At 40.9% G+C, this 15,261-nt stretch overlaps 1 protein-coding gene across 1 annotated transcript; it reads left to right on the top strand.

The window, feature by feature from the left end:
* The first annotated feature begins 1,268 nt into the window (after window positions 1-1,268).
* spdef (SAM pointed domain containing ets transcription factor) lies at window positions 1,269-9,771 on the top strand. The gene is made up of 6 exons (XM_030052167.1): window positions 1,269-1,363; window positions 6,745-7,198; window positions 7,955-8,152; window positions 8,306-8,353; window positions 8,856-8,990; window positions 9,568-9,771. Exons 2-6 carry the CDS (start codon window positions 6,754-6,756, stop codon window positions 9,744-9,746), a joined length of 1,005 nt encoding a protein of 334 aa, XP_029908027.1. The 5' UTR covers window positions 1,269-1,363; window positions 6,745-6,753; the 3' UTR covers window positions 9,747-9,771.
* The last annotated feature ends 5,490 nt before the right edge of the window (window positions 9,772-15,261 follow it).

Raw genomic sequence — 15,261 nt, 5'->3', positions numbered from 1 at the left:
CACAAAGCATTATGTTGAAACATGAATCATCATTTCGTTTTTCTTCTGTCTTTTTTTTGCAGTTAAACAATTAAAAAGAATTAAACAACATTCTACAACTTTGACTAAAGGCAATTAATTGACTGCTCCAAAGGTGAGGCGTGGGTGCAACAACACTGGGGGCCTCTTTCATAATTGACGTCAGTATGGTAAAATAATACATCCTGATAGAGATCTCAATACTACTGGCTGTTCTCTCTGTCCCGCTGCAGCTGTTTGTTTTTAGTGATGAAATGCTATCAATTACCCACCCAACTGAAAGACAGGTACAACAGCCTCAACAGCCCATAAAGGGATTGGTTGCTTTATGCTTGGGGTTTCCACTGGAATGGGGACTTGATTCAGAAATATGGGCATCTCATAAACACAAAAAAGCGAATTAATAGGTGGGATGTTTGGATCAGTATCTGCAGGAATCCCTATACGTCGTGTTGTAAGGCTGTTGTGAAGGCTGCAAATGCACTTTTATCTGAAAGCTTTTACACTCAAAGCTACGGAGTAACAAAAAAAAAATAGGAATTTGTCTCTCTTTTCTTTGGTTGCCTCATCACATGAATAAGAATAGACCTTAAGAACAAAGCATTTCATTCCATATTCTGTATGTATTTTCCCTCCAGACAAATAATCATCAAAAAAAAATTACAAAAAAGTTGCTGATCCAAATGAAATAAAATAAAATAAAATAAAATAAAATAAAATAAAATAAAATAACACATGACAGATCAAACTCAGGAGGGCTTAGCGCAAGCACACACACACACACGCGCGTGTGCACACACCCACCCACACATGCACACACACGCACACCCACCCACACACACACACACACACACGCACACACACACACATAGGGTTGTATGCATGCATAAGTAAACACACCGGCCTTATAAATGTGACCAGCAGTCAATGGTGCTGGAATTCCTTTGCTCTCAGTCAGTCTCTTACTCACTCTCCTCAGTTTGTACACACCCCCAGCAGGTGCTTTCACTGATAGCTGTAGTTTGCATTTGTGCTTTAGGCTGTGGTTTTCAGGCTTGGTGTAATTCTGCCAGGGTCCGAGGCCTCGGGCTAGGGGCTGCACAGCGCTTCTCAGGGGGAAACCGGTTGAAGGGGTGTCCACTGCCTGCTGCACCTCCATCCTCAGGTAACACCTGGGGTATCCTGCACTCTTTCCTCCTGCCTGAGCTGAGTGCGGCTGTCTGAGGATCTGCCCATCTACCACCGGACAAGGGACCAGCCTCACCACACACCTGCACTACATCGTTATCCCATTTTTGGCTCTGCCTGTGGTTGGCCATCTAGAGCACGCAGCATCTTTAACTAGGTAAGACGACATCCTCACACCATGTCTGCTGCAAAATGCTAAAAATGCGCCTACTTGACCATTAGGTTCATGAAATATGTGATATGTGAAGTAAAGTAGGAAAATTATCTGACATTGGCTGGCCAGTCCAGCAACCACTGCTGGGAATTCAGGAGCGGCATTTTCCTGCATGACACCGCAAATATTTAGACAGTGAAAAGGCCAAGCCAATGCCATGCTATTGCACCAGTCAGTCATGCAAAATGATCGCTTAAAATGATTGCCTCATCTCACACGCTCACACAAATAAAGGTGTCTCCTGTAAGGTTAAGAATGTCGCGCTTACGTACTCATTAAGCTGGAAATAGAATGAATTACCTGCTTTAGTCTTATTTTTGTTCAAAAGGAATTTTCAGAAGACAATCATGGATTTTTTTTTTTTTTTTTTTTTTTTTAAATACATCTGACTTATTAGTGGGTTGACAAGCCAAGCATGGGAAGGCTATGCTGGTGATATGAGCAGACATTATGAACACAAGCTGATGCCTGCTGGCCAGGTTGGGACAGGGGTGCAATTTATGATGTAGTTCAAACACAAAAAAAAAAAAAAAAAAAAAAGAAAATAATAATAATAATATTAATTACAGTGAGACACACTGGCTGCTTCCCAAACCATAACTAATGTGAGTGAGTCAGACAGATAACGGAAGAGAACATTCTGCCTCTTGCCCTCGTGTCTTCTTCGTGATCCAAAACCAGCTATTCATCTACGTCAACACTCTCACACCATGAACCCTGGCTCATCCACTATAAATTGCTCTAACACACTTCTGTCAGGTGCCGTGAGTAATGTACTCAGTGGCAGAAATGCTACTGAACTTTACAATTCATTATTTGTTTGTTGGTCGACTCCATCTGTCTTGTTTTCCCACAAGGACATGAGGGAATGAACCTTATTTGGGCCTAGGACAGCGCCTAGGAACTCCATGGTGAACTGCACTGTTGACAACGGTTACAAGTGTTACTATGTGACTGTTTGACTGTCTGAAAATGAGTTCCATCGAATCTTACAATAATCAAGATATCGCTTCCAGTTACACAGTGACAGCTCATAATCAAAAAAAAAAATCTGGAGCTGGCACGGGGTGGAGGGTATATGCAAAAAAAAAAAAAAAAAAAACCTCTGAATTTCTGAGATCAAAGTCAGAAATTTAAAAACTCAAAGTCCAGATACTGATGAGAAGATTGGCATTCTGGGCTCAAATCACCAGCATTTCCTTCTTACTAACTCCCAGAGTAAAAGAAAAGCTAGTTTTCCCAGTTTTTTATTGTCATAAATGTATGACTTTAATCTCAGATTTTTTTTTGTGACTTTAGAATCTCAATCTCAGAATTTTCTTTTTCTTCTCATAAATTTGTGAGTTTTTTAAAAAAATAAATTTACCACTTTAATCCCAGAGAATATCTGAGTTTTTACCGTGTAAATTAGCAACTTCAATCTCCAAAAGTTTTTTTCTCATAACAATAATGGGGCTTGTATTTTTCCCTAATCTCATGATACATCACCAAAATTCAGATTCAAACTCAGTGAACTGAATTGAATTGAGGCCAGAGCATCTCCAACGGTTTGTGTGTCCCAGGATTTTGGCCTGATGCCACTGCACCTGAGCAGCAGGACAAATGAGTCATCGTTTGAATCACTGAGATCCCCAACATCCCCCACTGGCAGCTAATAAAGGAAACTGGCCATGGAAACTTTATGGATGCCGGAGGGAGTGGGGCAAAGTTCTCCAATCATAACTCTTTGTAAACAGCCATGAAAGCAGTGGAAATGAAAACAGTCGTAAAATAGATAGACGTTAGAAAACCATTACTTTTTATTATATCTAAAGCCTCAAATTTGTCTTACAGTTAGGCTACACTTGCTGCAATATTTCAATTTCACTTTCAGGCACTTCTGATGTGAACAGAGCTCGTATTTAGCACCTGGACGTGCCGGCCTCGCCATAAAAGGGTCCAAAAGGTTTGAATGCTTGTATCAGCTCATAGCTGTCCCCATCGTTTCCCTCAGCCGGCAGATGTGGCTGGCTTTTATCTTCCCAGCGTAATCATATTGAGCAAGGAGCTCGACACAGATGAAACTCCTTCTCCTTCCTCGGTGGTGGAACAATGACTTCCTTAGTTGGTCCAAGTTTCCCATGAGAAACAATAACAAAGAAAGAAAGAAAGAAAAAAAAATGTCCCTTTAAACCTTAGTCTGCCGCTCACACAGCAAACAGTCACGCCTGGCTATATACACTTCTTTAACTCCAGACTCAAACAAGGCAGCTCTTTAGTGATGAGCAGGGAGAGAAAGTGCTTAGTGAACATATCGGTGACTGTTAGTTAGACGCCCCTCACATGTTACTGAGGAGATTTTTTTTTTTTTCATCTATGATCAAACCATACATGTGAAACTCCTTTGTGAAAGACTAGACTTTGGTTTTGTTAGCTTTCACTCAGGGGAAATCACTACTCATTAACTTTAACCTAAACACTTAGCTCTGTCACACAACTGATTGGACGACAGTGATTAATAGGATAATAGGTTAATTTTAAGCCAGTTTGACTTTATCGGTCTGACACTTTCATTTCTATGCAAGGGTTGTAGGTGTGGAAATACCATGTTGTATCTCAGGTATCACGTCACTTGATTTCCCAGAGAAAATGTAACACAAAGGTATTTCATTGTGCAGTTGTTATTTATTTCATTTCTTTTTTTCTTTTTTTTTATGTTATTTGCACAAATAAAACTGTGTAAAGTATATGATAGCTCATCTAAGACTGAACAAAAACCCAAGATGGTTATAAAAACACCAAAAATAAAACCATTTTTCACACTTTTCACAAAAAAAAAAAAAGAAAACAGGATGACAAAGATGAAAAACACTTTTGAATTTCTCTGTTTTTTCATGCCGAACGGAGGCCAAGAATGCAGAAGAAAGATGGTTACCAGGGAGGACGCCCGCATGGAGGGAGCTTTTGGACTGAGTGTCAAAGGCTGACTTTGCTGAGTAAATGGAGCGAGGTCTAATTCTCCTGAAATGAATATCAGCGTCTTGACCAAACTCATTTAGAGATCAGTCAGGGTCTTAATCCCTCTCCGTGGGGTGTGTGTTTGTGTCTTTCCTTCTCCCCCCCCCCCCCTCTACCTTTAGGGGAAAAAAGGTAATATGGCTAAATTTGCTTTGCTAATGGGCTTAGCACAAGCTGTTACAGAGCAGAGTCGACACACAGCAGTCAGGCTCAGGCTTTTAATCTGACTCCCGATGGAGAGAATGGAGGTGTGGGTTATAGTTTACGAGAAACTGGGAGATAAAAAGAAGAGTGGGGAGAAGACTTTGCAGTGGGGAGGGCTACAAAGAGAACTTTTGGAAGAGATAGCTTAATTTGACCCTTTTCAGAGGAAGTGTGGTAACCAGGATATTGTCTCAGTAGTTTCCATGCTAATTTTTAACAGCCTCATTATTATAAAAAAAAAAAAAAAAATGAGAGGGTAGTTGTGAAATATTCAGCTGGGTTGTTCAGTTTCAGTTTCCTCACAGATCATTTATTTGATGGGTGTAGACTATTATTTGGCAATTTTATGAGACTTTAATTTCTTTGTGCCCCTTGGCAAATAAAGCCAATCCTTGAACATGTGCTGTGTGTGAGAGCACACTTCCTTCACCGGGGCATCAGCCAACCACTGATAACCCAGTGTGTGACAGCCCATGTGGCTTCCCATATGCCAGCTGTGACCGGTGTGTGTGTGTGTGTGTGTGCCATACGTGAGCTCGCCCTGAGATTATGACGCCAGTGCTACAGCTGACATCCATAAATACCCACTTATGAGGGCAATTTCATGTAAAGAGCAGATGTTCCTGTAAGGGACTGCACACAAATGGCAATTCTGACAAAGAAGACGTTCATCTGAAGTGTATGACGGCGTGTGAGGGCCATTGTAGGGAAAAAAAAAAATTAGTAATAAGGAAATCCTCGTGATTTTAGCCTAGACTCACAATATTATCATCAGCATCCGGACTTTGAAGGGAAGGAAGCAATCTTGTGATTCTGGACTAAACTCACCAGGATTTCCTTGTTACTAAATCCCATTGCAAAGTAAAATTTGATGAGGTCATCAGCTGCAGGCGTGATACATGGCAAGCTGTTTTTCCGAGTTTAAGCACTTTAATCACGGAAATTCAGAGTTTTTTTTCCTAGGAATATTACCCCTCCTCCCACGGCTCCATAATTTTTTCCCCCTACAATGGCCCTAATACGCCGTCGTAAGAGTGCGCTTTGAAAAAGTCCACACGGCTATTTTTCTAATCTTTATGAAGCAGACAGCTTGGTTGGGCTTGCCCATACGACTCTTCCCCACATTATCTAACTTCCATTTGATTAAAAACTCCAGCTGACAGTGGAGACAGAGGGCTGCAGAGACGGCACCTTGAAAGCCGAGGCGGGCAGCAGAGTCGGCCCAGGTCTCAATACAAGTCACCTACCCCCAAGCCATCAGCCATTCTGGGCCACTGACCCACAAATAAGAGACTCAGTCAAATCAATTTTGCCCCATGCCTGTTGGTGCCGTGTGTTAACTCCCTTAAGGGTCATTTCCCCAGCATCTTCATTTAGCCTGGGGCACATTTATAGAGGTTCAACCAGCACGGCCTCACTTCACTTCTGCACAGGCTTCACCACGAGGATTCTCGCCCGCAGCTGCTCTGATGGAGTTTCTCACATTACCAGAACCTTTGCTTGTTTAGCAGCCAGGGAACTGCACGCACAAAGAACCGGCAATTTTAAAGGATGCCTTAACTTTGATCAAGGTAAAAGAAGAAAAAAAAATCTGCCTGAAAGTCGGAAAATAATGTCAGAAAAAATAATACTTCATGAGTGAACCACTATTATGAGATGTTTTTTTTTTTTTTTTTCTTTATTTGACAGTTATAGTCAAGAGAGAGGGGATGACATACAGCAAATGGCCTGAGGTCAGATTTGAACCCAGGACGCTGCGATCAGGACTCAGCCTTAACACATGCTATGCGCTCTTATCCGGCAGGCTACCAGGGCGCCCCGAGAGATGTGAATGTGTATTGGAAAGAAATCTATAAATGTTAAATAGTGGAATTTGTTGGTGTAGTCAGACAGTATAGAAGTGCTGTAGGAGTATTTATGTTAGGTATTTATGTTACAAGTGCTGGGGCCAAATATTACTTGCTGCTTTAGTAACTCATTAATTCTCACTGATCTCAAACTTTTCAAAACATTAGACTATCTCAAGACTATATAAATATTTCTGTGCTTTAAAAATAGTTTTTCATGGGTGGCTTGCAGGTTGTAGAAATGATGTAATGTAAATGTATTCTTCTTTTCTCCAGGTACCAGCTATGTCAAATCCAACAGGCGGTTTATCAGAGGACTCAGTATATGGATCCCGGATGGGGCTGACCGAGAGTTCCCTCGCCATCCTGGAGCGGGACAGGGGCTCTGTAGAGACCTGGGACGTAGAGGACACCAAGCCGTGTGTGGAATCCCTGCAGCTCAGCATGCCCAGCCTTTATCTCTCCTGCTTCGACATGCTCCTCACCGAGGACGCCGCTTGGCTGGTGAAAGTCTCGGAGGCATCCCCGACCTTGGCCATGCCCATGTCTCGCATGGAGCCGCGGCAGGAACCCGAGCAGTGTCCCGTCATCGACAGCCAGGGACAGGGGCTCTCCCCTGGGCTGGAGGGGCAGGAGGAAGAGCGCTCTCTGGAGCAGGTGCAGAGCATGGTGGTGGGAGAGGTGCTGAAGGATATTGAAACAGCCTGCAAGCTGCTCAATATCACCCCAGGTAAGCTATCATTCTACACCATCACAGCCTTTGCTACTGCAGGGTTTGGCATCCTTGAGCTGGGTGGTAATGAGCAGTAAAGCATTACCGCATATAAAGGACAAAGAAATAAAATTTCAGAGCACACAAAGCTTTCCTTGTTCTTAACCCCCTCCAAAAGTGTTATTTGCATGTAAAGGGATATTTATTCAGAGGCACTTGAACTACTGGATCCTACTCCCAAAATCAACAGATATTTGTGTGGCTAGAGCAGAAAGATGACAGATCTCTTGAGTTATGGTCTGGCTGACGCAAGCCATGTTTGCCAGCTCCAGGATCCGTTTAATCCTGACCTTTGCATGAGTTCTCTTGGATTTTCACAAGCGATGGCTCTTTCCTGCCAGTAGACGTGTACATAGTCTTATGGGCGAGGTCTTTCCAGCTGGCAAAGCAAACACAGAAGGCATTATGTATTGTGAAGTCTTTATCTGTCATAAACTCATGCCATCTCCGATCTTCAGCTCTCCGGAGTGAAAGTGTCATGTTACGACGTACACTCATGCACCCGTCCTTAGCAAAGCAAGATTTACATAGGGCTTTAATTTATTATATATCAAAGTAACAGAACATAATAGACATGGAAGTAGCTGCAAACAAACTTTGAGTTATGACTGACTTCAGTCTGACTGGGATAATAACCCTAAACAAGGCAATATACTGTTAGGGCAGCTGGGGGTGTTCACACCGTTTTCATCTCTCATTCATTCCCATTCCCAGACCCCATAGAGTGGAACACAGGAAACGTTCAGAAGTGGCTGCTGTGGACAGAGCACCTGTACAGACTGCCCCAGGCTGGCAAGGCCTTCCAGGAGCTCACAGGAAAGGACCTATGTGCCATGAGCGAGGAGGAGTTCCGCCAGCGCTCCCCCCAGTGCGGAGACACCCTGCACGCACACCTGGACATATGGAAGTCAGGTGGGTGATAAGCTGGCATGGCTGTATTGTACCGATGGCTGTAAACTAGTAATATATTGTCTGTATGCACGTGTTGTAATAAGGGGAATCACTGGAGCACTCTCTCTCTTTCTCTCTCTCTCTCTCTCTCTCTCTCTCTCTCTCTCTCTCTAGCTGCCTGGATGAAAGAGAGGTGCTCCATTGGAGACACCAAAGTTACAGGTGGGTTGAGTTTCCTCATGCCAAACATACAAAAACAATGTTAACCCTATAAAGCCTGAACAATGAAAGAATTGGCAGAAAATTCCAACTTTTTGAAATTGAACCCTTTATTTAGTCCTATAACAAAATATATATAAAAAACAATAAAAAATAAAAAAATATGTTATTACACGACCTTTCTGGTGTTTGATATATGATATGTACTTGAAGTGCCAATGGTATGGCCCAGGGTGAACTGGGGTTCAAAGGTATACAACAGTATTTTGGTCAAGTATTGATTAAACTGAAAATGAAAAACGGAATTGAAAATGTGCATCATATATGATACAAATGGCTTTATAGGGTTAACACACTGTGATAGAAATAAAAATAGAAATAAAATACCCGGTCCATTGGGTATTATTATAGTTTGGGCCCATGGACATGTGTCTTATCATTCTGGCAATTACTGCACATGAAGTCAGTGTTTTCTTTTTGTATATGTGTGTGTGTGTGTGTGTAGGTGGTGAGGAGCTTTGGTCCGAGGCAGACTCGTCCTGTTCAGGCCAGCCTATTCATCTGTGGCAGTTCCTCAGAGAGCTGCTGCTGAAACCTCACAACTATGGACGCTGCATCCGCTGGCTCAATAAAGAGAAAGGTATTCTTCATCTCATCTAATATCCAGCACTGTGTGACTGCAGCTCTGCGAAATCCAAATCAAATGTCAGTGGAAAACATGCTGAAATATGCAGAGGTGTGTGTACTGAAGCAGGATGAATGGACAGGACATGCTGTGCTGTGAGCAGGGGCGGGACAATAAATCAATGATGCAATACATTGTGATACTTCCTCTTGCAATACATTATCGATACACTTCAATATCACATCAATAACTGAGGTTTCAGCTTCATTTGCACAGATAGCACATTTGTGATTTGATATGATCATTTGAAAATGATTTTCCTTTTCCAGTTACAGAAATTATGATGTAGCTAATTATCTTACAATATATTGCGTATCGCAGAATCGCCTGGATACCGTTGTTATCGTGGATAAAATATCATATCATCAGTTACCCACTGATTCCCACCCCTGGCTGAAAGGTGTCACACAAACTCTCTAGACTAGACTTAGCCATCCAGACAAAATCGTTCAGGGACACAAATTCTAAAATTCTACACGCTCATGGTAATGTCAGGCTTTGCTAATATCATATTTCATATCATCTGTACCAGGTATTTTTAAAATTGAAGACTCGGCTCACGTCGCGAGACTGTGGGGACAGAGGAAGAACCGGCCCGCTATGAACTACGACAAACTGAGCCGCTCCATACGTCAGTACTACAAGAAGGGCATCATCCGCAAGCCCGATGTGTCTCAGAGACTGGTGTACCAGTTCGTTCACCCCGTGTGAGGAGCCGCCGGAGGGAGAAGACGCTGAAGCCCAGACACACTGTCATGCACTTGAACACCTAAGCCCGAGCTGAGAAGGGGTTTTAAAGCCCAAATGACTTGGAACACGAGGCCCTGACCAACCCGAACAGTACACACTGCCACTGCCAACACTGATGTACCAGCTGGCAAGGTGGGTCTACGAAGGCTTACTTGTACATGGCCAAGAGGAAAAACAAAACAACATGGCTCTCGAGGCGTATTCCTTCCACACAACGACCAAACAAGACAAGACAAATAGACATAAACTGCCTTATCATTTGCATGTTCTGCCTGTCTAAATTCATGCGACTTTGCTTTCACATTTAGTTAATTACCCTGAACAGTTAGACGTGATTATTAATGCTGTAACACCCATTGCCCACGTCTACATTTGTTTCATTTGTCGCTTGCCTGCGTCTTGACCAGCCTGCAGGCTGCCTGTTTGACTTAGAGCCTGTTTTTCTCTCACCCTTGAGAATGTGGTTATGATTGTTTTGCTTCCCTTTGGGCTTGGTCCTGGCTGTAATCCAGATAAGCAAACAGCTCACTTTTTTTTCATGGAGCACATGACTGGCAGACTTTTGATTTCCTCTGAAAGGTGGATATACAAGAGGCAGATTTTTGCTGAATCTGGATCCAAGGATGGAAACTCGGTGACCGACTCATCCTCAACCTGACCGTGACTGTGCTAATATTTCCACAGAACTAACTCGACAAAGAGTTGTGTCTTCCCTACTGAAGAACCAAGCCTGGTTTATGTTGCTCTCGCTATTTGTGGTCTTTTTTTTTCATCACTTGCTTGTTATCATCACTTTTAGATTTTGCCTAAAGATATGCCTGAGCAAGAGTAGCTCAAACAGGGCTCATTAAATAATCTTTTGGATCTGTTTGTATGTTTGTAATATTTAACACTGAAAGCTAAAGTAATAAAGGGAATTTGCTACCCGTTAATTCAGTTACATGTATAATTATTTTGGCAACAAAAGTCCATCTATCATGTTGGAAGGCTAAACAAGATTCCAATACTTAATAGTCACTTACAGATGTTTGTGGGAATCTTTCCCCACCATTAACTGATCTTGTCATAACTGAATTGGTGTAACAGCATGGATATAATTGCTTTTCATTTTGTTAAATGGATGAGATGTATCTGCCAGGAAAAAGGGGCCTTGAGGCATACCCGCCACTTTGAAGGAAAAATACAGCCTAAAACACATTACCATTTTTTTTTTTTTTTAATGGGGATTTTGTTGTTTGAGTTTTGCTGTTTGATGGTGTGCTTTTTGTTACTCCCCAACCAGCTAACTTACCAAAATCCACTGATGCCACGCATAGATACACAGATCAGTGCAGCTACAAGGGAAAAAAAAAAACCCACACATGCACTGATCTGAAGCAGAAACGTTAGCAGGAGGTTTCAGTGTCCACCCCTAAAAATAACTAATCAAGGGCTTCTTTGTGGCCTCACCGATTTGCAGCGATGTTAAACAAACAAGGAGACAATCAGCATCCCTTCTTTTCCCACCTCAGCTCCATTATAAAGGTGCTTTTGAGCTGCAGCTGCTGTTTGACCAACGGAAAAACCGAATTACACCCTAAAAACAATAATACAGCACCATAAAAGCTACATGAATCACAAATCCATGATTTAAACAGTCTCAACTGTTTTAGGGAGGAGTTTTTCTCTGAGGGACCCTGCAGTGTTTTGCATGTTTTGTTCTTTTTTTGTTTTTGTTTTTTGTTATGTTTTGTTTTGTTTTTTTCCGATTCACATGATGGACTGACTATTTCAAAAATATTACCCTTCCAGGCAGCCATTTGTTTCCATTTCAGTATAGACAGATTTGAAATGTGCTGGATAACTACCATATCAAGAAATTCATTTTTCTGGTTTATCCATGGCACATGAATGCACCATTCCTCTCTGATTTCACTTTGAAACCTGCACAAGAGCGTTTGTCTCTGAGACAAAACAGATCCTGAAGAAAAAGTTTAGTTTTCATTGTATTAAATCATCACAGAGGTTATCTGAGGGCACGTTACAGAGACCCAACAGATTTTGGCTTGGCTACACAGGGCAAAAAACCTCGAGCAGAACCTGGCACTGGGTGGGCGGCCATCTGCCTCGACTGGAAAAACCGGTACAAACACAGAGACGGAGAGAGATGGAGAGGGCAGGGGGACCGAGTGCAATGCAGTACAATGCAAGTTCTCTGACTTCCAACACCGGGCACAAATGTCAGCTAGAGCAGCAGAGAGTTTTAAGGGTGGTTTAGGTTTGAAAAAAAAAAAAAAAAAAAAAAACAGGAAATAGAGAACATATTCAAAAATCTATGGTCAGTAAAATGGTCAGTAGTAAAGGATTGTCTACTTTGTTGTAAATGCAAAAACACTGACACTGACATGTTCAAACAAAGATAAACTTCATGTCCTTCCACGCCTCCGTCTGAAATCTTGCAGGGGAAAACGTAAACGGAAAGCATCAAGATGGAGTTGAGGTCTTTAAGTCTGAATGCAAAATGTCTGGGACACTTCATGTGTGGATGGAAGCGGCAGTGCTGAGGTCTGGTTGCAGCACCGACACACTGAGAACTATCCAGTGCTCCAGGGACTTTGTTGCAGATGGGAGGGGACACAAATGTTAAAGGAGAAATCCACTGTTGTACTGCATATCATCATCAATCACTGACATTCAAAGAATTTTTGTGATGAAGAGTAATTTAACACACACACACACACACACACACACATATATATGTATATATATATATATATATATATATATATATGTATATGTATATATCACTGATTCTTGGGAATTTGGATGAAATAAGTTTTCATTTTTGAAAAGATTTTTAAATTACAAAATCTGAAGGTATATCATTATAGGCCAAGGTCTTGGCTGTTCAGCAATGTACCGGTGCAACCTCCTCATTTTGCATTTTTTTCATAAAGTAGGTGTTTTTCCAGTTATTAGGCTACTTTGTTTTTGTCAACACCGTCACCGTAATGTTTTTTTTAATTTGAAAAACATATTTTTGTATTAAAAGAGACTATTACTTTAATAACTCAACAGCACCAAAGAAACATATTGTAAGTCAATGGCTTCTTGCTTAACAACTTTATTTAACTATTTGGTACAAAAAATAACAATCCTGAGCATAACAGTAAATATTGTTCAAAACTCATCGTTTGTAGTTTTTAATACATATTATGATGTACTCTTTCATGTGGTAAATATATTATTTAATGAAATTATTACTTATTGTTGTTTTAATAAAGTTGAAATGATTATCTCCTATCCGAGGACAACTGGTTTTGTAGGCCATGGGCCAACATATAATCATTAAATTAATACAAATTAAAAATAAACCTATGAAAAAACCTTACAAATGTGCAAAGGACCCCCTGATGCCCTTTATTCTTTTTATTCATTAAAATGTTGTAAATGTTTGTAAATTTCCAACAGAAATAGCATTTTTTGGGTGGGACATGATTTATCCAAATTCCCAAGAATCATATATATATATATATATATATATATGTGTGTGTGTGTGTGTGTGTGTGTGTATATACCCAAATATGTCTTGACTGAATTGCATTATGGTCTGTTGTTGCTTCTCTAGGTGGAGAGTTTAGTCTATAGGTTCGATAATGGATTTGTCCTGTGAAATTAGCAAATTAGTAAATGTATAAAAGAAGCACTTACTGGAGCTACTGTCACTAAAATCTGATTTCTCCACAAATTTCCTCTTAAATAGCTTCAAAGTCACAAAAAACATTGTTATTCATGCTGTACAACAATGTCACACACATTCTGTATCTGCTGGTTGCAACACTTCACTGAAGCTCCATGCTGAATGAAATATTCAAAGCCAGGATGAGATGCTGCATAATTACATCAGATCATTCATAATGATGAATCCACCAAATGGACCAGCAGGTATTTTACTCTTGTTATCTGAAGACAGCTCTGGAAGGAGAAGGCGGCCGTAACCACATGTAAGCAAAAAAAAAAAAAAAAAAAATTGCATTAGGTTACTGGTGACCTCTAGTGGCAGGATACACTCTTAAACCTAAAGTGAACCACCAAGACATAAAAGATGTGTGCATCTCAAAAACATATTCTGACTAATTACATTAACACCTTGAAGTCTGAATTTCCCTTTAATGTCCCCTTTAAGTAGCTTCAGAGTTACAAGGACTTTTCATTTTTCCATATTGTATAACAAAGTCACATACTATGTATCTGCTGGAAGATGTTTTAATGCATCAAACAGAAAATATCTGCATAATTTCATGGACATTTCCTTGAATTTCATCAGGATATGTTTGGGATTTTTGGAAACTTTTGGCATCTCTTGTAGAATTTTAAATAAAGCTCTGTGGGTGTGGATCTTTTTTGCAGTCTATGGTTTGGTACTGGCATGGTTGAAGAGGTTAAATGCTGTTATCACTTGGACATCACCCAGTTTAAGCATTTAAACATGATTCCTCTGGTGGAGGATAATCCAGTCCAGGCAAACAACACTGTCCCAGTGCCAGAAACCATAGAATCAGGACTCAAAATTGTCACTTATAATGTATAAAGAGTGGCGCTGCTCCATGGACTATGGTTTTTCCAGAATGATTTTGTGGGCCTGCAGAATGCTTTTGCCTTTCTGTTATGCAGTGTCACTTTATAAAGTGAAGCCCATGTGTGAGGGAAAATTTCGTCAGTCTATACAGAGTATTCCTCAAAGCTCTGCTTATCATCTGGTTTATATGTTGATCTTATTCCCTGTTATCTCAAGCCCCACTCTGAGGGCTCCCTCTTCTCTCTGGCCTCTCAGCTTTATGAGCACATATTGTGCCTTCAGTCAAAGACATTTCAGAATTCTCCAGGTATGTCAGAGCCTGATCATTCCCAAGCAACCATGACTCCCTTTACCTCGCTGCAAAAAGTTTTTGCATAGTTTCATGCACTTCAGAGCAAAGAATATGTAAAATGATCTGACTCAAAAGCCTCTCAAGAATAGCTGTCACCTTTACACATGATGATATCAAAAGTTTGAAGTTTCTTTCTTTCTGGCTTTGCGGTGTTCATATGCACTGCTAGTGCTTAGATAAGGCTGTCCTACGGAAATGCATCAGTAGGAAAAACATTTTGAAATTCCTAAATATTTCATCAAATGATCACATGAAAGTGGTCACAAAGGAGAAAGAGGAACAGAGGAAAAAATCGTAAGAATTTAACTGATCAACATTTGCATTCATTACATAGTCTCATCCCTTACTTCTATACATTGCATCATGCTCATATTTTACCATTATACTGTTTTCTATTCTGATCACAGTTCAGCATGGATGAGATATCCAGACTATCCCAGTGTTTTCCATTCAGTTTTCACTAGTTATTGTGAATTATTCCAGCACAGCTTTGTGTCACAGCCTACATTTGTGTGGTCAGTAATAACTGACACCAAAGTCGTGCTGTTGGAATATCTTTCAAACCC

Source organism: Myripristis murdjan, chromosome 5 (assembly GCF_902150065.1).
Source record: "Myripristis murdjan chromosome 5, fMyrMur1.1, whole genome shotgun sequence".
NCBI classification, from domain to species: Eukaryota; Metazoa; Chordata; class Actinopteri; order Holocentriformes; family Holocentridae; genus Myripristis; species Myripristis murdjan.
Note: the sequence above shows the minus strand (reverse complement) of the source record. Positions and strands in the feature narration are given on the sequence as shown.

Excerpts from the sequence above, each read along its gene's own strand:
- spdef (XM_030052167.1), top strand. The coding sequence starts at position 6,754 with ATGTCAAATCCAACAGGCGGTTTATCAGAGGACTCAGTATATGGATCC. Across the intron at positions 7,199-7,954 it reads GCTGCTCAATATCACCCCAG|ACCCCATAGAGTGGAACACA; the intron begins GTAAGCTATCAT and ends TCCCATTCCCAG. Across the intron at positions 8,153-8,305 it reads CCTGGACATATGGAAGTCAG|CTGCCTGGATGAAAGAGAGG; the intron begins GTGGGTGATAAG and ends CTCTCTCTCTAG.